This window comes from Eurytemora carolleeae, unplaced genomic scaffold (assembly GCF_000591075.1).
Source record: "Eurytemora carolleeae unplaced genomic scaffold, Eaff_2.0 scaffold400, whole genome shotgun sequence".
NCBI classification, from domain to species: domain Eukaryota; kingdom Metazoa; phylum Arthropoda; class Copepoda; order Calanoida; family Temoridae; genus Eurytemora; species Eurytemora carolleeae.
The window spans coordinates 54,892-76,157 of NW_019396299.1; the positions used below are offsets into that span (position 1 = coordinate 54,892).

The following is a 21,266-nucleotide window of genomic DNA, read 5'->3' on the forward strand; positions in this document are numbered from 1 at the left end:
TTTTCCTCTAAAAGAACATCAATTCTTTGTATTTCCCTTGTCATGAAATCATGAACGCTAAAAAATTTGATACAATAACAATATGGGGAGAAATACTGCATCACCAATCGTGATATGGTACACTTCGTGCAGTTTGTTGCGAAATTAAAGAACGAGGCGTTGGTACGAAGGATAATACGCCTTTTTAAAGAGGTATCTAAGGTATTTAAAATTCAATTGATAACATTTATAAAAAGCGTGATAAAAACGTATTAAAAAAAATTAAATGTCTTTATCAAGTTTTAAAATATACATAACAGGTGCAAATATCGTTGTTATCCTATCTGAAATAGTACTTTCTTGTTTGTTTTTGCACCGAAAATCGGAATTCTTCAGTCTGGTTCTAAAAAAACTGTTGCCACAAGCTGTGTATCTTTCGAGAGTGTAGAAGAATAATTGTGCACTATTGTCATAAAGAGAACTTTGTGAATCATTTATGGCACTCTTAAACAAAGGATCGTTAAAATGTACGATCACAGTCATTTAGTAGTACTTTAAAGTTACGACAACAATTTCTATGTCTTTTCATCACACAAATTCTCTCAGTGATTATTTGGTATCTACTCCTACCCCACAATCCTCAATATACTTCAGGATAAGCATGAGATGTGCACTCTAGCTAAATAGTTATTTCCGTTTTTTAAGTTTCAAAATTCTTCCTCTAATCAGCATCGGAATCCCAATCATCGACTATCTTGTCCATTCGTTTATCCGACTGTTCAGGTTCAGGAACTCCTCCAAGTATCTGACCAGGGTTTAGAGAGGGTAGGGCGGGTTGTACTCCTGGTATCAGTGATCCAGGGAGGGAGGAGGGAATAACTATAGAGGTTTGTGGGATCACACTGCTGTTATGGATGATGGGGTTGAGGGATGAAATGGAAACAATTCCGGTGTTGGGTTGAATAAGAGTTGTGGAGGGGATGACTGAGTGTTGAATAGATGGGATGAGTGAGGAGGATTGAATGGATGGAATGACTGAAGTTTGTTGGATGGATGATAAACTCTGAACTCCTTGAAGAACAGTGCCAGATGTAGATGTAAAAGTAGAAGGTACTATCATGCCTGAAAATAAAAATAAATATTCGACTTTGAACTCTAAGTTTGGCCCATCGGAGAAAATGTAAACCGGAAAACAAAAGATTTTATTTTGATTTTGTTTTTGTTTGATCTTGTTTTTGACTCAGTTTAATGAAAGCAAGATAAGTGCCAACAAATCTTAAAAATGAGGAAACTTCTTTAACTCATTCAATTTAAAAATTAAGATGTGGTTCGAGTGAAAATTCAAATAATCATATCAATAGTAGTTTTGAACGTTTCTAATTTTAAATGATATTGAGGCCCAGGTATAAGGTATCGTGAACCATGCAGCTGTTCAAATAAAGTGCACTTGAAACAGTAAAATACGTCAACAGGCCCATTAAGGTTTAACCCAACCTGCAGAATTAACGGTGTGTTGTACAAGAACATTCCCTCCAGCCTTGAGATCCATGACATAAACATATTTTGAGTCCTCTGGGTCAAGGATCTGGAGATACTCCTGAGGGTTCTGAACCAATTGATACAGATTAGTTCCATCAACCTGCATACCACCTCCACCAACTACTCCTCCACCTCCTCCTCCGCAGAAATCCACTAAGCCTTAAGAAAATGTATTTTACGATCTAGGGAACGTTGCTCCAATTTTGAGAAGAGAAGAAAATATTAGACTTGGAAACTAAGAAAACAAGATGGCAACAGGGTGTATTTTTTAGGTGGGGGAAAAATTAAAAGGAGCTGAACAAGAGCCTCGATCAAACTCTTAGTTTCAAATCACAATATCTTTGTAACCTGATGTTTTCTGCTTGATAAATAGGCAAATATTTGCACCATTAGGTTGTACAGATGTAGCATTTATAAAACATTAGTTTGACTTGGGTGCTTAGTTACTTAAAATCAAGCTTAGAAACTATGTAAATACATAAATCATGTATTGTACAGTGTATATTTATTAGCATGTATGAAAAAAAGATACAAATTTAAATACAGATATATTCAAGCAAAAAAAAGATAAAGAATGGGTCTTCATTTTGCTTAACCCAGAAGTAATTAATCGTTAAATATATTTACCATGTTGATTATCAGGATGCTGGGAAACTAGTTGAGCTTGAATCTGATGATTAGCTCCGATCTGATGACCCCGTTGTGTGTTCTGGTACTGGTTGTTTGTCTGGTCTAGCCAGGAACCAGCAGGTTCTGGTATCTCCGGACAAATCTGTACATCAGGTTCATCCTCCTCCTCCTCTAGCTGGCGGGCCAGGCTGGGGCAGTTCTTCTTCAGGTTCTCTTTGATCTTTCGCCGCTGTTCAGCATGAGGGTCAACTTCACCGGGCTTTAGTTTTTTTGGTCTTCCCCGTCTACCAGTGTACAGAACCTACAAGAATCCAGCATAAATTTAAAAAAGTAACCCAATATGAAACTCTCCCGTCAGAGCGCTACGATTGATAACACAAGACAAAGAAAAAACCCGTAAAATGTCCATCGATAGAAGTAATATTTTTTTAAATTTTAAGTTTTTAAATTTGCTTCAGAAATGTTGGGGAAAAATAAAAAAAAAAATTTTATTTTGAAGAAAAAAGATTTTGAATTTTGTCTAGCCTATAACACCCCCCGGCCACCCATGAGTGTCTACAAAAAATTTCACCTCAATGCCGTTTTGCCGGCTATACGCAACATATATACGAATGTCTTGTTTTATTATATAGATTGGTATTAAGTGATTTTCCTCCGTTTTTACCATTTTAAAAGATCAGGAAATATTTAACTATATCGTATGTTGTAAATTTCTTGAACATTTAATTAATCTCTTTATTTTTAGATGTTTTTAAAATTATCACATAATTATTATAAATTTTTCCGAAATCCCTAGTTACATGATTATGATAATTTATATTTTCTAAGATATCAAGTGAAAAAATCCCGCCCGGCTTCTAAACTTTTTAAATAAAAAATTATTTTTCTTTTGTTTATAAAGAAGACACTTCTTATTAATCAAAAATAACAAGAACATTAATTGAAATATTTTCATTAAAACCCCTAATAAAAGTACCTTTGGTAGATTTTTAAGTGCTGAGCTAGGATTGAACTGTTGATATAAAGGTTTACAAGGAACCACCTGAGGTTTCAGAGTGATCACCTGAACCGTAGGTTTCCCGTTCTCCACCACAGACATCCTTATTTTCACCGGCTTGTTGTCCTTCAAGATCTTCGGATACTTCTTCAGGAGATCAGCGATCAATCTAGATTGATCGACCCCATCAGATTTGTTTACAGGAACATCTTTTTTAACTTCGTTTATCACTGGGGGAGATGGAGCCATGGAGAGCTTTTTTTCTTGGAGAACTTTCGGCGGTCGTCCTCTTCTTGGTTTTTTCATTTCCTGGGTTTCATTAGATCCTTCTTCCTCCATAGCTTCCTCCTCTGCCACCCTAGTGAACTCGTCGAGAGCATCATCTAGTTCACTCTGAAGTATTGGGGTAACAGCTGCCTTTGGGATTTTACAGGGGAGTAACGTAGTAGGAGCAGACATTGATAAAGGAGTAGATGTAGATGGTGAAGTTGATGTAGAAGATTTAGATTGTGAGAGTTCAGAGGGTGCTGAGTATGAACCCGTTGGTTCAGGTTTTATACTGAAAAGTACTGTTTTTCTTCCAGGTTCCACTGTATTCTTAGGCACATCCGAAGTTATTTGCTCCTAAAATCAAATAATAAAAATAGAAGATTTAAACTATGTCTAATGATATGGTTTACAAATTTGAGTATGAACAAAAATTGTTTTTACCTGATCTACCGAAGGTTGCTGGGTATTTTCCTCCTCTTCCTCTGGTTGGGGTTCAGGAGCAGGAGAATCATTATCTCCAAGATACTCATCAGTAATAAACTCAGTATCATTATCAAAATAATCTTCTTCATCATCATCTTCAACATCCTTCCGCTGAGCCTGCTGCTCACCAAGCTCCTTAATCTCCTCAGCAGATAGAGGTTCCCTTCCCTCCTCTCCATCCTTTCGTTGCATCAGGGTGTTTTTCGACCCTGTTCTTAGAACCTTCTCGAAAAGCAGATGTTCCTGGATTTCTCTAAGTTTACGGGGAATTTTTGGTTTGTCTGGAGACTGTTTCCTTTGGTAGGTGGTGGGGGTAATCTTTTTAGGACTTGGCTCTCCTAGTTTTGGAATTATATAGGATCTGGTTGCTGTAGTTAAAGGACTTTTTAATTCCGTTTTTACATTCTCTGGCATTGGGTCTGAATATTTATTAAAATTAATAATCCAACCAACCAATCAATCAATCAATCAATCACTCCAAGTGCTCTAAAATATACCTATATGGTCCATGGTGGGGTTTGATGTTTCAGAAGCTCCAAAAACCCGTTTCTTCCATATCGGTAGCTTCTTTCCGGGAAGCTTCATTTTCTCTAATTCTTCTTCTTTCTGTTTCAACTTGTACAAAGATTTTAGCCTTTCCAGTTTTGATGCTTTAGCTTCTTCCTGTTTGACAATTTCCTCGATTTTCTTGAATTTCCTAAAAAATTGTTTTATTATTTTGGTCAAATTTTCGACTCTCTACTCAGATAGAAAATAACTTAAGGTGGATTTTTAACTCATTTTTGTATACATTTGTTTGTTATTTTTCCCTCAAAAAATTGGAACTAAAAGTTTGAACGTTTATAGCTAATAGTAGATATAAAACTAAACAATTGTTCACATTGTTCAGAAGAACGATTGGTTTGGCTTCGTACAAGGCTTGTATCTTCTATCGGCTTATATCTTCTATCAAAGCAAAGTACAGCATAATGCAATCAATATAAGGTGGTAGAGAATAAAATATTGAATTATGAGACTTTTGGGATGTTAGTAAAACCTAGCTCTTAAAAGCCTGGAAGCTTTCAATGTTCAAAAGACGGATCGAACAGATTGAGTAACATTCAATGTTTCCAGTAAGATGAAAACAATCAGAGGGTAAATTTGTTTTGGAGATTTTTCGTTTACACATTAAAATCCTTTACTTGACTTGGTTGACGGGATCATCTTCAGCACTGGACTTCCTCTTGTTCTTGTTCTCCAGGTCCGTGTTTGAGAGTGGAGGGTTGAGCTGTGCATCCAGCAGCTTGATCAGCACAGACATGTTGAGGAGATGGGCAGTATCATACAACCGTTGAAAAGAATCTTCCTTCACCTCCAGCTTACCTGTACAGTGTACAATCACGAAAATATAATCATTTTACTAACAATTTCTATTTCAGCTACTGTTCGTTATCAATTAAATACAACAAAAGAACAATTTTTATTACGTCATAGGTTAATTCTTAATAAAAGCATTTTTAGAAAAAAATAGAAATAAAAAAAACTTTCCTGTTCAAAAAAAAAATTTCATTCGGAAAAATGAATGTTTGGTTTTAGATGTTTTAAGGGTTTCAGAAATGTTTTAAATATGTATATATTACAAATTTGTTCAATTTATTTGAGATGTTTTCAGTGTATTGCAGATGTTTTTTCAATATATTTCAGAAGTTTTCAATGTATTGCAGATGTTTTCAATGTAATACAGATGTTTTAAATGTATTGCAGTTGTTGTCAATGTTTTGCAGATTTTTTAATCTATTGCAGATGTTTTCAATGTATTGCAGATGTTTTAAATGTATTGCAGATGTTTTCAATGTATTGCAGATGTTTTCAATGTAATACAGATGTTTTCAATGTAATACAGATGTTTTTTAATGTAATACAGATGTTTTCAATGTATTGCAGATGTTTTCAATGTAATACAGATGTTTTCAATCAGATGTTTTCAATGTATTGCAGATGTTTTCAATGTAATACAGATGTTTTCAATGTATTGTTGTTGTTTTCAATGTTTTGCAGATTTTTTAATCCATTGCAGATGTTTTCAATGTATTGCAGATGTTTTCAATGTATTGCAGATATTTTCAACGTATTGCAAATGTTTTCAATGTATTGCAGCTAGATATTTTCAATAAATTAAAAAAGCATAAGCATAAAAAAGCATTGTTACCTGTGTACATAAATCTAATGATTGGTGCCATTGCTTCCGGTACAAAGTTTGCTGGCATATCCATTATACCCTCTACAAGTTTACCTTCCTTTTCTAAATACATTTTTTTCTTTGAGAAAGCGCTTCGAAAAGTATTTATTAATGTGAATTGAAGATTAGTTGAATTCAAAATATAAATAATCTTTTTTTGGGCGGGGTGGGGTGGGGTGGGGGGTTGGCGTTGACAGTAAAAAAAGGTACTTGATTGTTAGTGCAGAATTTATAATGTAGAAGAGAGGTTTAAGATTTTGTAGGCCAAAGGCCCAAAGGAATTTGTAAATTTAATTATCAATAAAAAAATAGATTTGTTTTCATTATTAAAACCAAAGGGGGGGTGGGGGGTTATTATTTCCAGAAGTTCTAAAACTATTGTTTGACCTGCGTTAATGAAGTACTCTGTGCAAGCATTCACCACAAGCTTGTGCATCTTGATCTGCGCGTTTTTGTCCGGAAATCTGTAAATAAACCCTTATAAGCAAATATCTAATTCTCATTGTGGCATTCTTAAGAGTGTGTAAAATCGAATGTCTTAAATTTTAGAATAAAAATTCGAAGCTGGACTTTTTATTTGTCAATAAAACCTTCTCTAAAATACATTTTTAGAAATTTTAAAAATTCATTACGATAAAATGTGATTGTTGAATTTACAGGAAAAATATTTTAAACATTTGTTTCAAAATTGGTCATGATTTAATGTTTGATAATTTGCCACCATTAATAAAAAAATATTCTCGCCTGACAGTAAGATCACAAAGCTCTTTCCTCTGAAAGCAACTCTGAAGTCTGTCCAAGAGGAAAATGCCCCAATTGTCAACCTTAACATATTTTTTCAAGAAAGAATTAGTTCGATGTTGTACTGTCCAGAGTTCCAGAGTTTTCTGGTTATCATGTACTCCGTACTCATGGTAGATTTTTCAGCATTATTCAGAGATCGAATCCCCCAAGTAGCTAGTTTTTCTTCTTTCATTCTTTTTATCATTTTTCTTCCAAACAAGAAATAGTTTTACTGTATATTGTTTAATCGTTCATAATACCATCCTCCTCCCTCCCCTCCCCGTTGAAACAACAATTTCAACATTTTCTTATATAATCATTCCCTCTCTCTCCCTCAAATCAGAATATGTTTGGAAAAAAAAAAATTTATGCATAATCAAATTTTTGAAAGTTACAGTTCCGACTCACATTTTTAATTTTTATAATTATAAATTAATTAGTTAAATGCATTTTGAAAGAGGACAAGGACAGTTCAAAAGTTACAGTCTTAATTCTCATTTTTAACTTGTATAATTATTAATTAGTTAAATGAATTTTGAAAGAGGACAAGGATAATTTAAAAGTTACAGTCCTAATTCTCATTTTCAATTTGTATAATCATTAACTAGTTAAATGAATTTTGAATTGAATTCAAAAGTTATAGTCCTAATTCTCATTTTTAATTTGTATAATTATTAATAAGTTAAATGAATTTTGAAAGAGGACAAGGACAATTTAAAAGTTACAGTCCTAATTCTCATTTTTAATTTTCATAAATATTAATTAAATAAATAAATGAAGTTTGAAAGAGGACAGAGATAATTTAACAGTTACAGTCATAATTATCATTTTTTATTTTATAATTATTGATTGGTTCAATGAATTTTGAAAGAGGACTCGAGACAATTTAAAAGTTACAGTCCTAATTCTCATTTTTAATTTGTATTTATTGTATAAGAATTAATCACATGTAAAAGCCACTTTTCTAAGCCCTATGAATAATAAACATTACCTTAATGGGCCTGAGTACTGGCTTTGCAGATTTCTGAGATCCAAGATTTGAGATAATTTTCCGTTTGGAGGTCGGAGGCTCAAATACTCCTGCAGACATCCAGGACATACTCATTCCGGCCTCGGGAGAGCCCTTAGCCTCCATTTAGACAAACAATATTTATTTATTTTTATAATTAAAGAATAAAATTGTATCAAAGAGGATAAAAAACTTGTCTTTTGATGCCCAACTTTTCAGTTTCCTCCCCGAAATCACCAAAAATCCTTTCTCCCTCATTTCCCCCTCAGGAGGGTAGGGGGAGGGGGTCTAGTGTAATTATTGAAACTTAATACCCATGAAAAAAGATCATTGATAGTAGAAATTGATATATAATTAATCATTTTATCCGAAAAGAATATGGACAGAAGCTGTTAAAAGAAACTGAACCCTACCGTTGATTCTCTTGTTGGTTCTTGATGTTCTTGGACGGTGTTAATCTCTACTTTACCAAGCATTGCTTCATAATCTGCTAAAGGTATCGCATACGTCTAGATTTATAATATAAAAGATTTAATTCTTATGTTATATTAAAACATTGAAATCTAAGTTGCTTTATAAAGTTTAAAATTTTAAAATAATTTTGTGCTATGGTACAATGGGTGATATGGTTGTTCTACATTTTTCAAAAACATATTTTTAACAGATAAAATGAGGTTTATTAGCTAACAAGATATTGCTTATTTATTTTTAATTTTAAATTTTCACAAACCTGACCATCTTGTACAATTGTAACATACTGATCTCCTCCCTCAACACTCTCTACAACTTGATGCACATCAACAGCTGTAAGTTCTAGCTGTTGCGGGGCTCCCTGTTCAGTGTGATGTTGCATATGTTGTGGTTGTGTATACCCTGCGTCTCTTTGTTGTTGAACAAGCAAATTTTGTGGATGACTTCCTGCTTCCACATGCTGAAGTTGTGGGGGCCCTTCTGCAACTCCTTCATGTGATTGTTGTGGATGTACACCTGGAAGCTGGTGTTGTGAATAATGTTCTGTTTCCTTGCTAGAAAGCTGTATCCGACTTCCTGCTTCAATAAATTGATGTTGTGAAGTTTCCTCTGTGTTAGGTTGCTGTTGAATTTGTACGGCTGTTGGTATGGGTTGTTGTAGAGAAACTGCTTTCTGATGATGGTATTGGTTTGCTGAACCCAGCTGCACATATTGAACGCTTTGATCTACTTGCTGATGATGTGGATGGCATGTTCCAGTAGGCTGCAGCAGAACACGTTCTCCTGATTCTGATATCTGCATATGCAGAGATGAATGATTATCATGAACCTCTGTTTCCACACGCTGAAGTTCTGCAGAATTCTGATGTTGCAAATTTCTTTGAGAACCAACTTTGAGTTTTATCTCTTGTCCTACTGTTTCTTCATAACCTCGTTGTAAGTTTTCTTGTTTTTGTGCATAACCTCCATGGTCGGCATACTGTAATTGTACATGTGCTTGTGGTTGTACATGAGCCTGAGATTGTACAAGAGGTTGTAGGTGTACATTTTGTTGTTGTAGTACGTGAGGGTGTTGTTGTACAACAAGCTCGGATTGTACATGCGGCTGTTGATGTACATGAGATTGCTGCTGTAGTGCGGATAATGGGTGCTCTGAACCAGGTTCTGGAAGGAAAGAATTATCTTCGGACCTAGTTTGGTTTTCGGCCATTTTAATTCACAATTTAAAGATCCTCCTATGAATTATTCACACATTTATACTCCTTCCACACACCTAAAAATCAGCTTATTATTATTATTACTCAATATTATTTTCAAGAATTTTTGTATTTTTATTAAATTTTAATAAAAAATAAGTTTACAAATATATTTGGTGGTTCAAGACTTGTAACTCCCACGACCCCACCTTTTCCTCACATTTTTGTGTACTAGATTTCGTCAGGGTTATGTTTGGTTAAGACAATGCCGAGCTATGCGGCTAGGACAGGCTAGGGGGCCGCGAGCGCCGAGGCAAGGACGCTAGAGGGCCACATGTCCAACTCGACCCATGGGTTACATAGGAAATAGGGGGGGGGATTCAAAAATCAAAATCGTATATTAGGACAGACCCGCGGCAAATTATAACAAACAGAAATAATTGATTGTAATCGTAAATGATTTCCCAAAGCTATAATCGCGTTGGAAGAATTGGCTCGGAATCCTCGGAAACCCAATGGCATTACGCAGATGTATGTTTTTTATTAATCGAAATAATATGTTTTTAAAAATTACATTTTGTAAATTTTGATAAGTTTCAGCTCTGTCCAAACTTCATACCTGTGTGCAGCTGAATTCATGTTTTTAAAAACCTTTGGATTTGATCACTTTTAATTTTATAATATCTCTTAATAATATCATTATTATTTCATGATTTTTTTATTTAAAAAATAAATGAAGTTAGTGTAGATGTCTCTGTTGTTGTTTATAAACCTCCTTTTCTTGCTTTCTGCTGACGGGTACTCCATAACCCCCAACTGCATTGTGCACAGACATCCGACCTATGTGGGTCAAACTAACCTACAGGATTTACGACATTTTACGAGTATTTTTATATTCATAGAAGAAAATTTTATTTAAGGGTAATACTTGATGAGGAATCATTTTGAATAATAAATTTTAGGTCATAATTCCATAGGTCAATTTCCCATTAGGTTCCGTATGTCTTTCGTTATTATTAACTGATTGCTTAAATATGAATAAAACGAAGACGACTAAATCCGGGATAATATTAGTAAAACCGCGGCAACGTCCCACAGTTTCTTCCAGCAGATTTCAACCAATAGGAGCCAGCCCTCCCCTAACCGAACCAATTGAAACGTTCGGCGTGTTGAATTTCGAGATTTATTAATTTTATGCACTTCATTTCATTGTTTAATTCCCCTTTTATCAATTAATATTCAATGTGTAAACGTGCTGAGTTTAAAATTTTCTTAATCGAGAAGAAAGGAATGTGATTTAGTTAATTATTAATATAAAGTACGTCTCTGCGAAACACTAAATGATAGTTTGACGGCTGACTAAAAAGTATTGGGATACCACATTTTTATTGATGTTACGTATTTGTGGTAATTTGCATGATCTGGTGCTTGAATATTTTTTCGAACGGGTAATTTCCTAGTACACGATTTTTGGACCCCCCCCCCCTCCTATCAATTTTGTACATGGGTATTAACTGAACAAGTGTGCAGTTTTTCTATTTATATTTATTAATAGCTGAAGTACACGGCGTTGCCCGTGGAATTAAAAAAATTAGAGGGAAGCTATTTTTTATCTGAAGATTTGTCTTCTATTCCTGTTTTTGTGGTCTACTGAAGTTCATGAACTTATTACGTGTAGGCCGCTACTTATCGAACTAGTACCGATTGGTTCAGCCGTTGTGACGTATATTGGCTACAGACAAACAGACAAGCATAAATTTTAACAGGGTTACCACAAAGGAGGAGACTTAGAAGACAATTTTACGGAATGAGATGCCGTCTGATTCCTGACATTCATGTTTCCTGGCAACTCTGCATCTTCTTTAAGTTTGTCTGATCATTTCTTTAGTCATTTATTCAAGACATAGTTTTAGGTCGTCTTTACGGGTCTCATCTTGGGTAACACAGTTTTATATAAATTTATATTGATTACCAAATCTTAGAAAATGCTTTTTCATTTTTTATCTCTAATAAGGGTTTTTTTAAAGTTAATATTAAAGAGTCAAACGGTAATTTCCCAGAGAACGATTTTTGGACCCCCTCCCCTTCCTATCAGTTTTGTACATTTTGTAAAATTGATCATGTGGCTACAGCGCCGGCCCCTAGCCTGACCTAGCCGCGGCGCTCGGCCCAGAAATTATCTTAACCTAATCTAACCCTCAATAATAAAAAAGTAAATGTACACATTTGATAGGATGGGGGGGGGGTCCAAAAATCGTTCTCTAGGACGGACCTGAGTTAATCCAACAGGAGAATTTCATGTTTTTAATTTCAGATCAAGTGTATGATAATGAATTAAGCATGGAGATAGATATTCCTGGAGATTTAGAGGCGGACTCAGAGGTCGAGGATACACTGACCAACGGTTTAAAGAGATCATCCTCAGCTCCCCTCATCCCTCAATTAATAGCCTCCGATCCTCCAGCCCAAAAGAGACTGAGAGCCTCCTACGTCACAAGAAGCTGGAGAAGATGGAGTACTAGTGTGAGTCCTGTTAGTCCTAGTGGAGGGGGAGGAGGAGGGCAAACAGGTTGGGCCAGGTTAAACCGTCTCAAGGTTGAGGAAACTAGAGATGTCGGGAAGAACGAGATAGCCACAGAGCGCGAGGTTCAGAGAGAAATATCGATGGAGAAAAATCTGTCTCAGTCTTGGGAGGATTTATCTTTAAGTGACAACAAGGAGACGAGAGGAAGACGGAAAACAACAGACCCAACCATTCCTCTCACCATAGGTGTCGGTCCTTTCCCGTCCCCTCGGACCTCACCTTCTCCCTCCCCCTCCCCCACCAGATCATCCGTGACAGGGAAGCAGTGCTACTCCCCTTCTATGCAGATGCCGGTCCCCACCAACCTCTCCTTTACCCCCAGTCCAAGCTCTAGTCCCACCAGGAGATCCTGGACCTCACGGAGAAGCTTGTCTCCAATCACCCTCCGTCCGTCAGCTTTGGGACCGGTGAAACGGAAATGTATGCTGGATGATGGGGAATGTACTCCGTCTAAGCGTCAGTCCTCCAACCTACTGATAACCCAATCCACACGTTCTGCTCCTTACAAGGTACCCTGGTCCAGTAGCTGGTCCACTCCGCAACCTTCTCCACGCCCACCTTCAGAAACCTCAAGAGAAAACTCTCCGGTTCCCACAGCTCTAACTCTGGAGCAAGCTCGTGAAGAGGATAAGATGGAAACAAAAGAAACCCAAGTTTAGTTTAAATAATTCTCATTCATTCTTGCAGAAATCATTGAATACAATCAGATTTGAACCCTCTCTTAGTTTAATTCACTTGTTAAAGCCCAACTGTTTAAAACACTTGTTCTTTAATTGGTATTTTATTTCATTACAATTGCAGTAATTTTCTTCGATTTCCTGAAATCAAGCATCAGTTGTTGCCACATTTTTTCTCGCTTTTCTATCAGATATTTTTTTATTTGTGTGTCTGATTGAGTTATTGTGAATATCCGTTTGATTATGTTTATTGATTTCTTCTGTCCTCGTAATATTTAATTTGCTTTTTAGTTATTTATTTATATTCGCTTTAATTATTCATTGTACTAATTCATCAAAACAAAGTTTGTTTGTTCTTTAAAAGATATCGAGTACATTTTATGTCCTTAATCAAATTTCAACATTCTTTTTTTTTTTCTTCTAAATTTCAGTACTAAGGAAGTTATACAAAAATTTCATGACTTTTTTAAGGTAAAATATCAACGGAACTATTGTTAAATTTATTAATTTTTCTGGGACGTGTCACTTTAAATGTTCAAGAATGCATATTTTTTCGGAATAGATGCAAAGCCCAAATTTCATGAAATGTCATGAATGTAAGCTCAAGAATATTTTTCTCATTGTTATAATTTTTATATTTAATTTGAATTTAAACCAAGAGAATCTACCATATATTCCCCCGAGCTGTTAATTACTTTCGTACTTATTGAATATGTCCAATAATCGTGATACTGTTTTAATCCTTTTCTACAGTTTTCCATATTGAGACTTAAACCATATTTAGCTACAGTCCTCTAGTCTTCATGTATATATCTGTAAAAAAGGTACTGAGAGTACCATTAAATGTTAAAGTTGGAGGAATACTACCAAAAATCATGTTATAAGCTTAAAGCCCTGGGTGTAGAAATATTATTTTCGGAGACACCCCCCCCCCCCCATTTTATCGTAAAAAGAATCAACATTTTATCAATAAAAAGAGGTTTCGGTTTTTTTTTGTAGCCAGCTTAAAACGTGTATGACATTAAATGACTTTTTGGGTTTTCGGGAAACCAAATTGTCTCTCCACTCCACACAATTTATTGATAGAGCAGTAACATTATCAATATAGCATTAAAATGCGAAATCAACTCTACAATTTCTTGAAGGTTCTAAAATCGTATTTCATGTGGCCCTCCATTGTAAGAGTGGTATGTCAGATTCAAAACATTAGCCTTAACAGCTTTGACTGATCAAGTAATTGGTCTAAAATAACGACAATATCTTCCACATTTATAATTAGATACACGAGTCAAGGGTACCGTTGTGAATCGGGGATACCTTTAATGTAGGGTCACTTAAAATTACGACAAACGCACCTTTAAGTACCTGCCCTTATATAACTATTTATCATTAATTGAAACTATTATATTTTATCCCATTGTGCACTGTAGAATATTTCAGAAGGTGAAGAACATGAAGATCTGGATCAGTGTACTGATCCTCGCGGCGCTCGCAAGAGCACACACGGGGGAAGATGACGATACGGATGCTCAGGTTGAAGATGTAGGTGCTGATGAAGTCGTTAAGGTTAGATTTTTATTTATTTAAAATATGCAGTATTTATTTTAGGTTAAACAATAATCAGAAAGAAATTCTTTCTTTTTGCAGAAAAAAGGAAATTTTTATACACAAGTACACAACCGGAATTAAATGTTGCATGAACAGAGATTAATTCTTCTTTACAAAAAAAAATTAAATCGGTGTGGGTTGAGCAGGTTGTACTAGATGATATCCTACTAGTCCTGACTCTCATCCTGAATACTATATTTTAGGTTGAGCAGGTTGTACTAGATGATATTCTATATACCAGTCCTGACTCCCATCCTGAATACTATATTTTAGGTTGAGCAGGTTGTACTAGATGATATCCTATATACCAGTCCTGACTCCCATCCAGAATATTACTTCTCAGAACACTTTGATGATGTTAGTGTACTTGGTGACAAGTGGATCAAGTCACAGGTATTAAATTAATCGATATTCTTATGTAAATTTTTTCTTTCCTTTTGGGATGAAAAAGATTGAATGTATCTATAAAATCAATGTAAGCGCGGAGAGAGGGGCAATATATATTTGATCCAAAACTTCCGTGTATTTAAGTGTTAAAGTTAAATTTTATCATTAATTTTGTTAAAAAATCTTATCTCCGTGTGTATTAATTAATAATTAAGCCCCTGATTGTACAACTTAAGAATATGAAATATATTTCGATATTTGTTTACATCGTTAGTAAACAAAAAGTTTTAACGTTGATTAGAATATTACAACGAAATCTGAGACCAAATTAATTTTGAGTCAGAAAATGAACAAATTATTTGTCAACCTTTAAAATTAAATGATAGTTTTGACTGTATTGGTGCTGGAGGGTCTGGCTAAGGGAAGGGGGGGATTTTTTAAAGAAACATTGCAGCCTCCAATTCGTAAAAGTAACAATTTTCTTCAAAGTACGACTTACTAAACTTGGTAATAAAAGCAATACAAATATAATAATATATCATTATTGGAATTAAAACCAATTAGAAATACAAAAATAATATTATTACAGGCTAAGGCAGAGGATGGAAAATCACTAAAGTATGGAGGAGAATGGAGCATAGAACCTCTTAATACCGATCCTCTAAAAGGTTAAACCATATTTTTATCTGACAAAAAAATATAAAAATCAGATATCAGACATAAATCGGCAACAAACTATTATTTTTTTACCTACATGTTCACATTTTTATTAATATCATTGCTTTTGTATTTTATGTTTTAGTCTATTTTCGATAATATGAACAAAAATATGATGCTTAGTTATGACTATCAAAATCTAGTGAAATCGTGAAAATTGTAAACATTCACGCAATGACTGTNCTCAGATCTCTTTCCTGATACTCCTGATATAATGAAACAAGACATTCGTATATATGTTCCCTCTTGCCGTCCAAACGTCTGGACTGAAAGGGCTGAAATTTTCTTGACACTCATGTATAGCCTTGGGATGCATAGGCTAAACAAAATTCAAGTTTTTTTCCAAATATTTTTTTCTTCAAATATTTAGTTTTTTATTAAGGGCAACCCCGGACAATTCAACTAGTTAAAAATTAAACTTTTCACAAATCTAGGAGACAATGGTTTGGTTCTGAAAACGAAAGCTAAACACGCCGCTATCTCAGCCAAACTAAGGAAACCATTACAGAAATCATTATGTTAAATTTCAAACTTTCCTAATCTAAAATCATAGTTGTTAAATATCTACTCGACAAGGGATGAAGAAATAAAATAGCAATTGTGTCAACAAATTTGAATGAAATAAAATACCAAGAAAGAAGCACAAAAACAAATGTTAAACATATGATCCATGTATAAGTCCAAAAGTTTTTTTAATCTATTTTTACCCCCTAGATTAAAAACCCAAATTTTTTCGTCTCCCAATTCAAACGCAATTTTTAACTTGTAAAAAAAATATTTTGATGTTTGATAAACGCCTGATCCATGATGTGTTGATTATCCAGAAAACCGTTCAAGTTTAATGAGAAGATGTTAGTCGTTCAGTATGAGATTGCTTTCCAGGTAATTTAGCGCTATTTTAGGTTTGATAAAGCCTTAGTGAATGTAACATTAGACTGATATTAGGCTTAAACTTGTTACATTATTTAATACAAAATTCATAAAATGCAGTATTATTCAATTATTGAACCAGCACCATTTTGTATTCAATACAGTGCCATTTTATGCAAAGACCGTGCCATTCTAAAACTAAAACATCATTTTTTTCATTTGGGACATTTCATATTCAATTCTTTGAAATATTAAATTCAATACTTAACGATTCTATTTTTTAAAGCATCATTTTTTTAAAGAACACCCTGATCTTATATCGTATACGGCACCATATTAGAAACACAAAATTAAATTTAATCTCATAAATCTGTACATTAGATATATTTTTATTTATTATAGAACGGTCAGGACTGTGGAGGTGGATATATAAAATTACTCCGGGATGCACCTAAACTAGACCTCAGACAGATCAACGACAAGGATTAAAAAACAATCAATTATTAAAACATTAAATAACACAAATATTGTTTATATCTTTGGAATTTTGTCTGTATTTTATGGACACGGTTTATTATGTAAATGTTTATAAAACGGTGCATGGGAAGCTTTTTTTGAAAATTATTTTTCTGTGTTTCCTTCATTTGTTGGAAAGTATCGAAAGTAGTAAATATAACTTTTACTTCTTTATAACATATACATATCGTCACCTTATGTAGGTGCAATCAAAAAATAAATACAGTTATCCTGATTTTAGAATTGATTATATAATTTGACTATAATCACAATTTTTGATTAAAGTAATGATAAGCTGTTATGCTTGTTTTTGTGAAAATAATTTTTATCTAAGAAGAGACAAACAGGAAACACATTTTTTATTTCTTCATTATTTTGATTGTTGTGCTGACTTTGTAGACCCCCTACTCAATCATGTTCGGACCTGACAAGTGTGGGAGTGATTCCAAACTTCATTTTATCTTCCAGCACCAGAACCCCCTCAACAAGGAGTTCGAGGAGAAGCACTGCAAGAAGGTGGAAGGGAGAACCAGGGCTACATTCGAGGAGGTCTTCAAAGATAAAAAACCACATCTTTTCAGGTTGGTATCTTAACCATCATACTTTAATCAACAAGAAAATGAAAATAAAATAAATTTTGTCATAGATTGGTAAACACCTTTCATTAATCTATACCTATTTACATGGATTGAAAAATATTTTAGTTTACTTTTAAGGATCGCGATCAATACTTGGGTTATTGTTATTTTTACTTTTTTCGTTTAATGTTTACTTTTTTCGTTTAATGTTTACTTTTGTTATTGTTGTTTATAATTTAAATTTTATACGTTCTTCTCATTGTTATTCATTGTCATTTTAATTTATATTCATTTTCATTCTAACATTCTTTTACATCGTCTTTCATTGTAATTTTCATTGTTATTGTTTAGACTGATTGTCCGTCCAGACAATACATTTGAGGTTCTGGTAGACTCTGTTCTTGTGAATCATGGTACTCTTCTAGACTCATTTACTCCAGCAGTTAACCCTCCAGCAGAGATTGATGATCCTAATGACAAGTAATTATTATTATTATAAATTTATTTCGTACACAAAGGTAAAATGGTACAGTATGATAAGACAAAAACAAGAATAAAGTATAATATATAAATATAAATATATAAAAGTATACTATAAATTATATTTTATTTTTAACAAGAAAAAGTTCATACCAAAGCAATCTTATGAATTGAAATTTTTATACACAAAATAAATTATTTATATATTGAATTCTTGTTCATTAAATAAAATTAAACAGAAAAGGATGAAAAAGTTGAACTAAAAATAGTTAACCCCTTAACTTGGAAAATCATGTTTTCTATACACTACTAAATACTTACCAGTCGCTAGTCGATGTTCTTACAAACAAACAACCAACAGAGGCCAAAATTTTGGCTCAGCTACATTTTTCCTAGTCACAATTTGCCTAATCACATTTTGCCTAGTCACATTTTGCCTAGTCACATTTTGCCTAGTTACAACTTGCCTAGTCACATTTTGTCTAGGTAACAGTTTGCCTAGGTAACATTTTGCCTAGGGTAACATTTTGCCTAGAGTAACAATAGAGCGAATTTTTCGCCTAGTCTATAATTTTTTCACAAAGAAATTTTCAACAATCCGATAATTGTTTTTAAAAATCCGCAAATTTTTTTGCAAAAATTGCGCAATTTTTTTTGATAATTCAATTATAGCATGTCCCACCCCTTAAATAAAAGCTGGCATTCTCCTGAATTCTCATGCTTTGATCTCCTCTCAATGCAGTACAGGGGATTTTATATTTTCAAAAAATATCTTTAAACATTAATTTTTTTAACAGTCAGGATCAAACTAAACATGAAAAACTACATTGTGGGTAAAACGATTTTCAAAATGGAGGGGGAGGGGGTGCTATTGGGAATACTTCATACTTCTGTGTAGACTCTAGAAGTCCAAGTAGGATTATAGCAGGAGTTTCATCATGGGTCTGTTGTTGCTTCTGGTTTAAATAATCGTGTCCAGATCATCCTTGAAAGATTTCACAGTTTTGCTCTTCTTTAGTTCTGTAGGTAATCTGTTTGTTCCAAGGTTCAACTAATCTGCTTTAAAAAAATTATTTCTGATATCAGTTCTATTTGGCTTTCTCACAAGGTTCAGGGGATAAGATGACTGTCTTTGTCTTGATGGTGCAATTCCATTTGTTTCAAACCAGATACTGCTCTCAACCTTATCAAAAACTTTTAGAATCTTGTAAGTGTGTGTCTTGTCTTATCTTTTTCGTCTTGTTTCAGGGGTTTGTAAACCAAGCTCTTCTTCAAGTTTTTATTGGTAACTTCTCCCTTTTAAACCAGCCACCATACTAACTATTCTAATTTTTACTTTTCCCATGAGCTCAATGTCTCCCTGAGTCCAAGGGGACCAGACAGGGATTGCAAACTGTTTGTACTGAGCTGAAAACTTTAGAATGGATTAACTTTAATCCTGACTTCTTGATCCGAATATCCACTGTGGAAACTTTTCATTTTAGTCCTTAATCCACTCTTTTTCTCTCTCCTTGGACATCCGTAAATTATTTTCAACAATGAAAATATTTCTGTTCTCTCATTGGTTGCCCGCTTTTCTCTGATTGGCAGCTACAGTTTCTCAGATGATTAAATATTAATTTGAATTTTATCGTTTTTCATACACTTTTAAGATAATCTTGCAAGATTATGTTAATCTGGAGATTAAGAAAAAGAGCCTTAATTCCGTATCCACCATTCAAAAGTTCCCAGCTCAGTTTGTACTGTTTTAAAAAAACATTCCTATTTGTCCAAGAATTTTGGCTTTTTTTACTGATTCTCTACATTGAAGTCCGGGTCTAAGGTTTTTTAAAATGATGATTCCTAGGTCTGTTTCCTGGTTTACAACTGTTAGATCTATTCCTTTCATACTGTAAACTTGTTCATGGTTACTTCTACCTACATCGAGTACCTTGCACTTAGCTGTGTTGAATGCTGTACCAGTCAATCAGATTCTCAAGAGCTACAATCAACAAATCATGTGTGCAGCTGTCAATATCATTGATAAAAACTATGAATGCAAGTGGTCCCAGGTCCGATCACTGTGGAACACCTGAAGTAACCTCTTGCCTATCAGATCATTTACCATTTAAAACCACTCTTTGCTTTCTCCCTTTCAACCTCCGTGTGCCTCTAATTTCTTTATCAGTTTCACTTTTGGCACTTTTTCAAATGCTTTGCCAAAATCAAGGTATATTATATCTATTGTTATTATCAAACATCTCAGTAACCTTTTCAAAGAACATAAGGAGGTTTGTGGTACAGGATTTGTTGCTGAGAAACCCAAGTTGGGTATTTTTTATTAAGCTTTTATTTATAGGGTGATTGATAAACTGGTCTTTAATAATTGCCTCAAAAATCACTTTGTCTTTTTAAGTTCAAAAGTCCTTCTTCTTAATGTTCTTCTAAAGTTTATATCTCGTACAGACACAGCTGACCAAAGCTTGATTCACTTCCACAGAGATTAAAAGCGGAATAGAATCACTACGCCGTCTTGGGTTCCCATTCTTTCTGAAACCTTTCGTAGATGTGTTGTAAGGAAACATAACCCCCTGCTGCCTGAACCGTGTTTTAACGCATCGGGGTTGGGAGCATTTTCCTTAAACATGAGTTTATTTTTATTTTTCATAATTTAGAAAACCGTCCGACTGGGATGAAAGAGAGAAGATTCCTGACCCTGAAGCTGTGAAACCGGATGAATGGGATGAGGATGCACCAAGAATGATCCTGGATGAGAGTGCTGTGAAGCCGGAAGGATGGTTAGATGATGAGCCAGATATGATCCCTGATCCTGAGGTATAAAAATTCTCTAAAAAAAACTTCTTTAATGGACTTCAAGTGTAACTTCAAGTGACCCTCCATGCAAAGTTGGCAATGCCCGATTCACAACGGTACCCTTAACATTTTTGTTTGATCAAGTATGAATTAGATATCAATGTTTATTATTTTTAAAACTGGTTGTTTTTATAGGGGGGTTCTACTGCAGAAAAGCATATATGAATTTTCAGGATTAAATACAACCTAGAATAACGACAGTATCTTCCACAATATTGATGAAATGAAGGGTTTAGGGGCACCGTTGTAAATTTGGCGTTCGTATCTTTTCATGGGGGGCGAGAGTCTATTTGAAGTGATTGTTAACGTAATTTTAAGTGGCGCTTTAGTTGATATTTTCTTGGTTTGTTAATTCCGACAAATCCTAGAGTTACCATCACGGCCCGCTTATATGTATGCTTCTATCTACCGATCTATACTA

General features: G+C 34.3%; 4 protein-coding genes across 7 annotated transcripts in view; 3 read left to right on the plus strand and 1 right to left on the minus strand.

Moving 5' to 3' along the window:
• LOC111700460 (uncharacterized) lies at positions 1-10,233 on the minus strand. 2 transcript variants are annotated; one of them, XM_023471368.1, is made up of 14 exons: positions 10,195-10,233; positions 8,639-9,652; positions 8,322-8,417; positions 7,891-8,028; positions 6,861-6,940; positions 6,504-6,580; positions 6,087-6,179; positions 5,080-5,260; positions 4,396-4,595; positions 3,857-4,317; positions 3,125-3,769; positions 2,146-2,449; positions 1,474-1,677; positions 1-1,101 (listed from the first exon to the last, which is right to left on the minus strand). In XM_023471368.1, exons 2-14 carry the CDS (start codon positions 9,587-9,589, stop codon positions 701-703), a joined length of 3,831 nt encoding a protein of 1,276 aa, XP_023327136.1. In that variant the 5' UTR covers positions 9,590-9,652; positions 10,195-10,233; the 3' UTR covers positions 1-700. The 2 variants fall into 2 exon arrangements, with proteins under 2 accessions (XP_023327136.1, XP_023327137.1); XM_023471369.1 differs by having other exon boundaries at positions 10,150-10,233.
• The window catches only part of LOC111700463 (calnexin), a 15,664-nt gene continuing 3,803 nt past the window's right edge, over positions 9,406-21,266 (plus strand). Inside the window, exons 1-10 of one of the 2 annotated variants that reach the window (XM_023471376.1) lie at positions 9,406-9,411; positions 14,277-14,402; positions 14,718-14,837; positions 15,421-15,499; positions 15,983-16,043; positions 16,373-16,430; positions 16,821-16,901; positions 17,334-17,515; positions 17,864-17,992; positions 20,647-20,806. In XM_023471376.1, coding sequence (XP_023327144.1) covers positions 14,289-14,402; positions 14,718-14,837; positions 15,421-15,499; positions 15,983-16,043; positions 16,373-16,430; positions 16,821-16,901; positions 17,334-17,515; positions 17,864-17,992; positions 20,647-20,806 — 984 coding nt within the window. In that variant the 5' untranslated portion in view covers positions 9,406-9,411; positions 14,277-14,288. Of the gene's footprint in view, positions 9,412-13,888; positions 13,982-14,198; positions 14,403-14,717; positions 14,838-15,420; positions 15,500-15,982; positions 16,044-16,372; positions 16,431-16,820; positions 16,902-17,333; positions 17,516-17,863; positions 17,993-20,646; positions 20,807-21,266 lie in introns of those variants that run through there. The other variant, XM_023471375.1, reaches the window with a different exon arrangement.
• On the plus strand, positions 11,862-13,781 carry LOC111700464 (protein FAM122A-like). Its single transcript, XM_023471377.1, has 2 exons — positions 11,862-12,866; positions 13,082-13,781. Exon 1 carries the CDS (start codon positions 11,874-11,876, stop codon positions 12,816-12,818), a length of 945 nt encoding a protein of 314 aa, XP_023327145.1. The 5' UTR covers positions 11,862-11,873; the 3' UTR covers positions 12,819-12,866; positions 13,082-13,781.
• LOC111700461 (pre-mRNA-processing factor 6) overlaps positions 20,450-21,266 on the plus strand; it is a 16,943-nt gene continuing 16,126 nt past the window's right edge. The window contains exon 1 of one of the 2 annotated variants that reach the window (XM_023471371.1): positions 20,450-20,468. The gene's annotated coding sequence lies outside the window, so the exon portion shown is untranslated. The remainder of the gene's footprint in view (positions 20,469-21,266) is intronic. The other variant, XM_023471372.1, reaches the window with a different exon arrangement.

Excerpts from the sequence above, each read along its gene's own strand:
- LOC111700460 (XM_023471368.1), bottom strand. The coding sequence starts at position 9,589 with ATGGCCGAAAACCAAACTAGGTCCGAAGATAATTCTTTCCTTCCAGAA. Across the intron at positions 6,581-6,860 it reads CTTTGTGATCTTACTGTCAG|ATTTCCGGACAAAAACGCGC; the intron begins GCGAGAATATTT and ends GTTTATTTACAG. Across the intron at positions 2,450-3,124 it reads CACTTAAAAATCTACCAAAG|GTTCTGTACACTGGTAGACG; the intron begins GTACTTTTATTA and ends GGATTCTTGTAG.
- LOC111700464 (XM_023471377.1), top strand. The coding sequence starts at position 11,874 with ATGTTTTTAATTTCAGATCAAGTGTATGATAATGAATTAAGCATGGAG.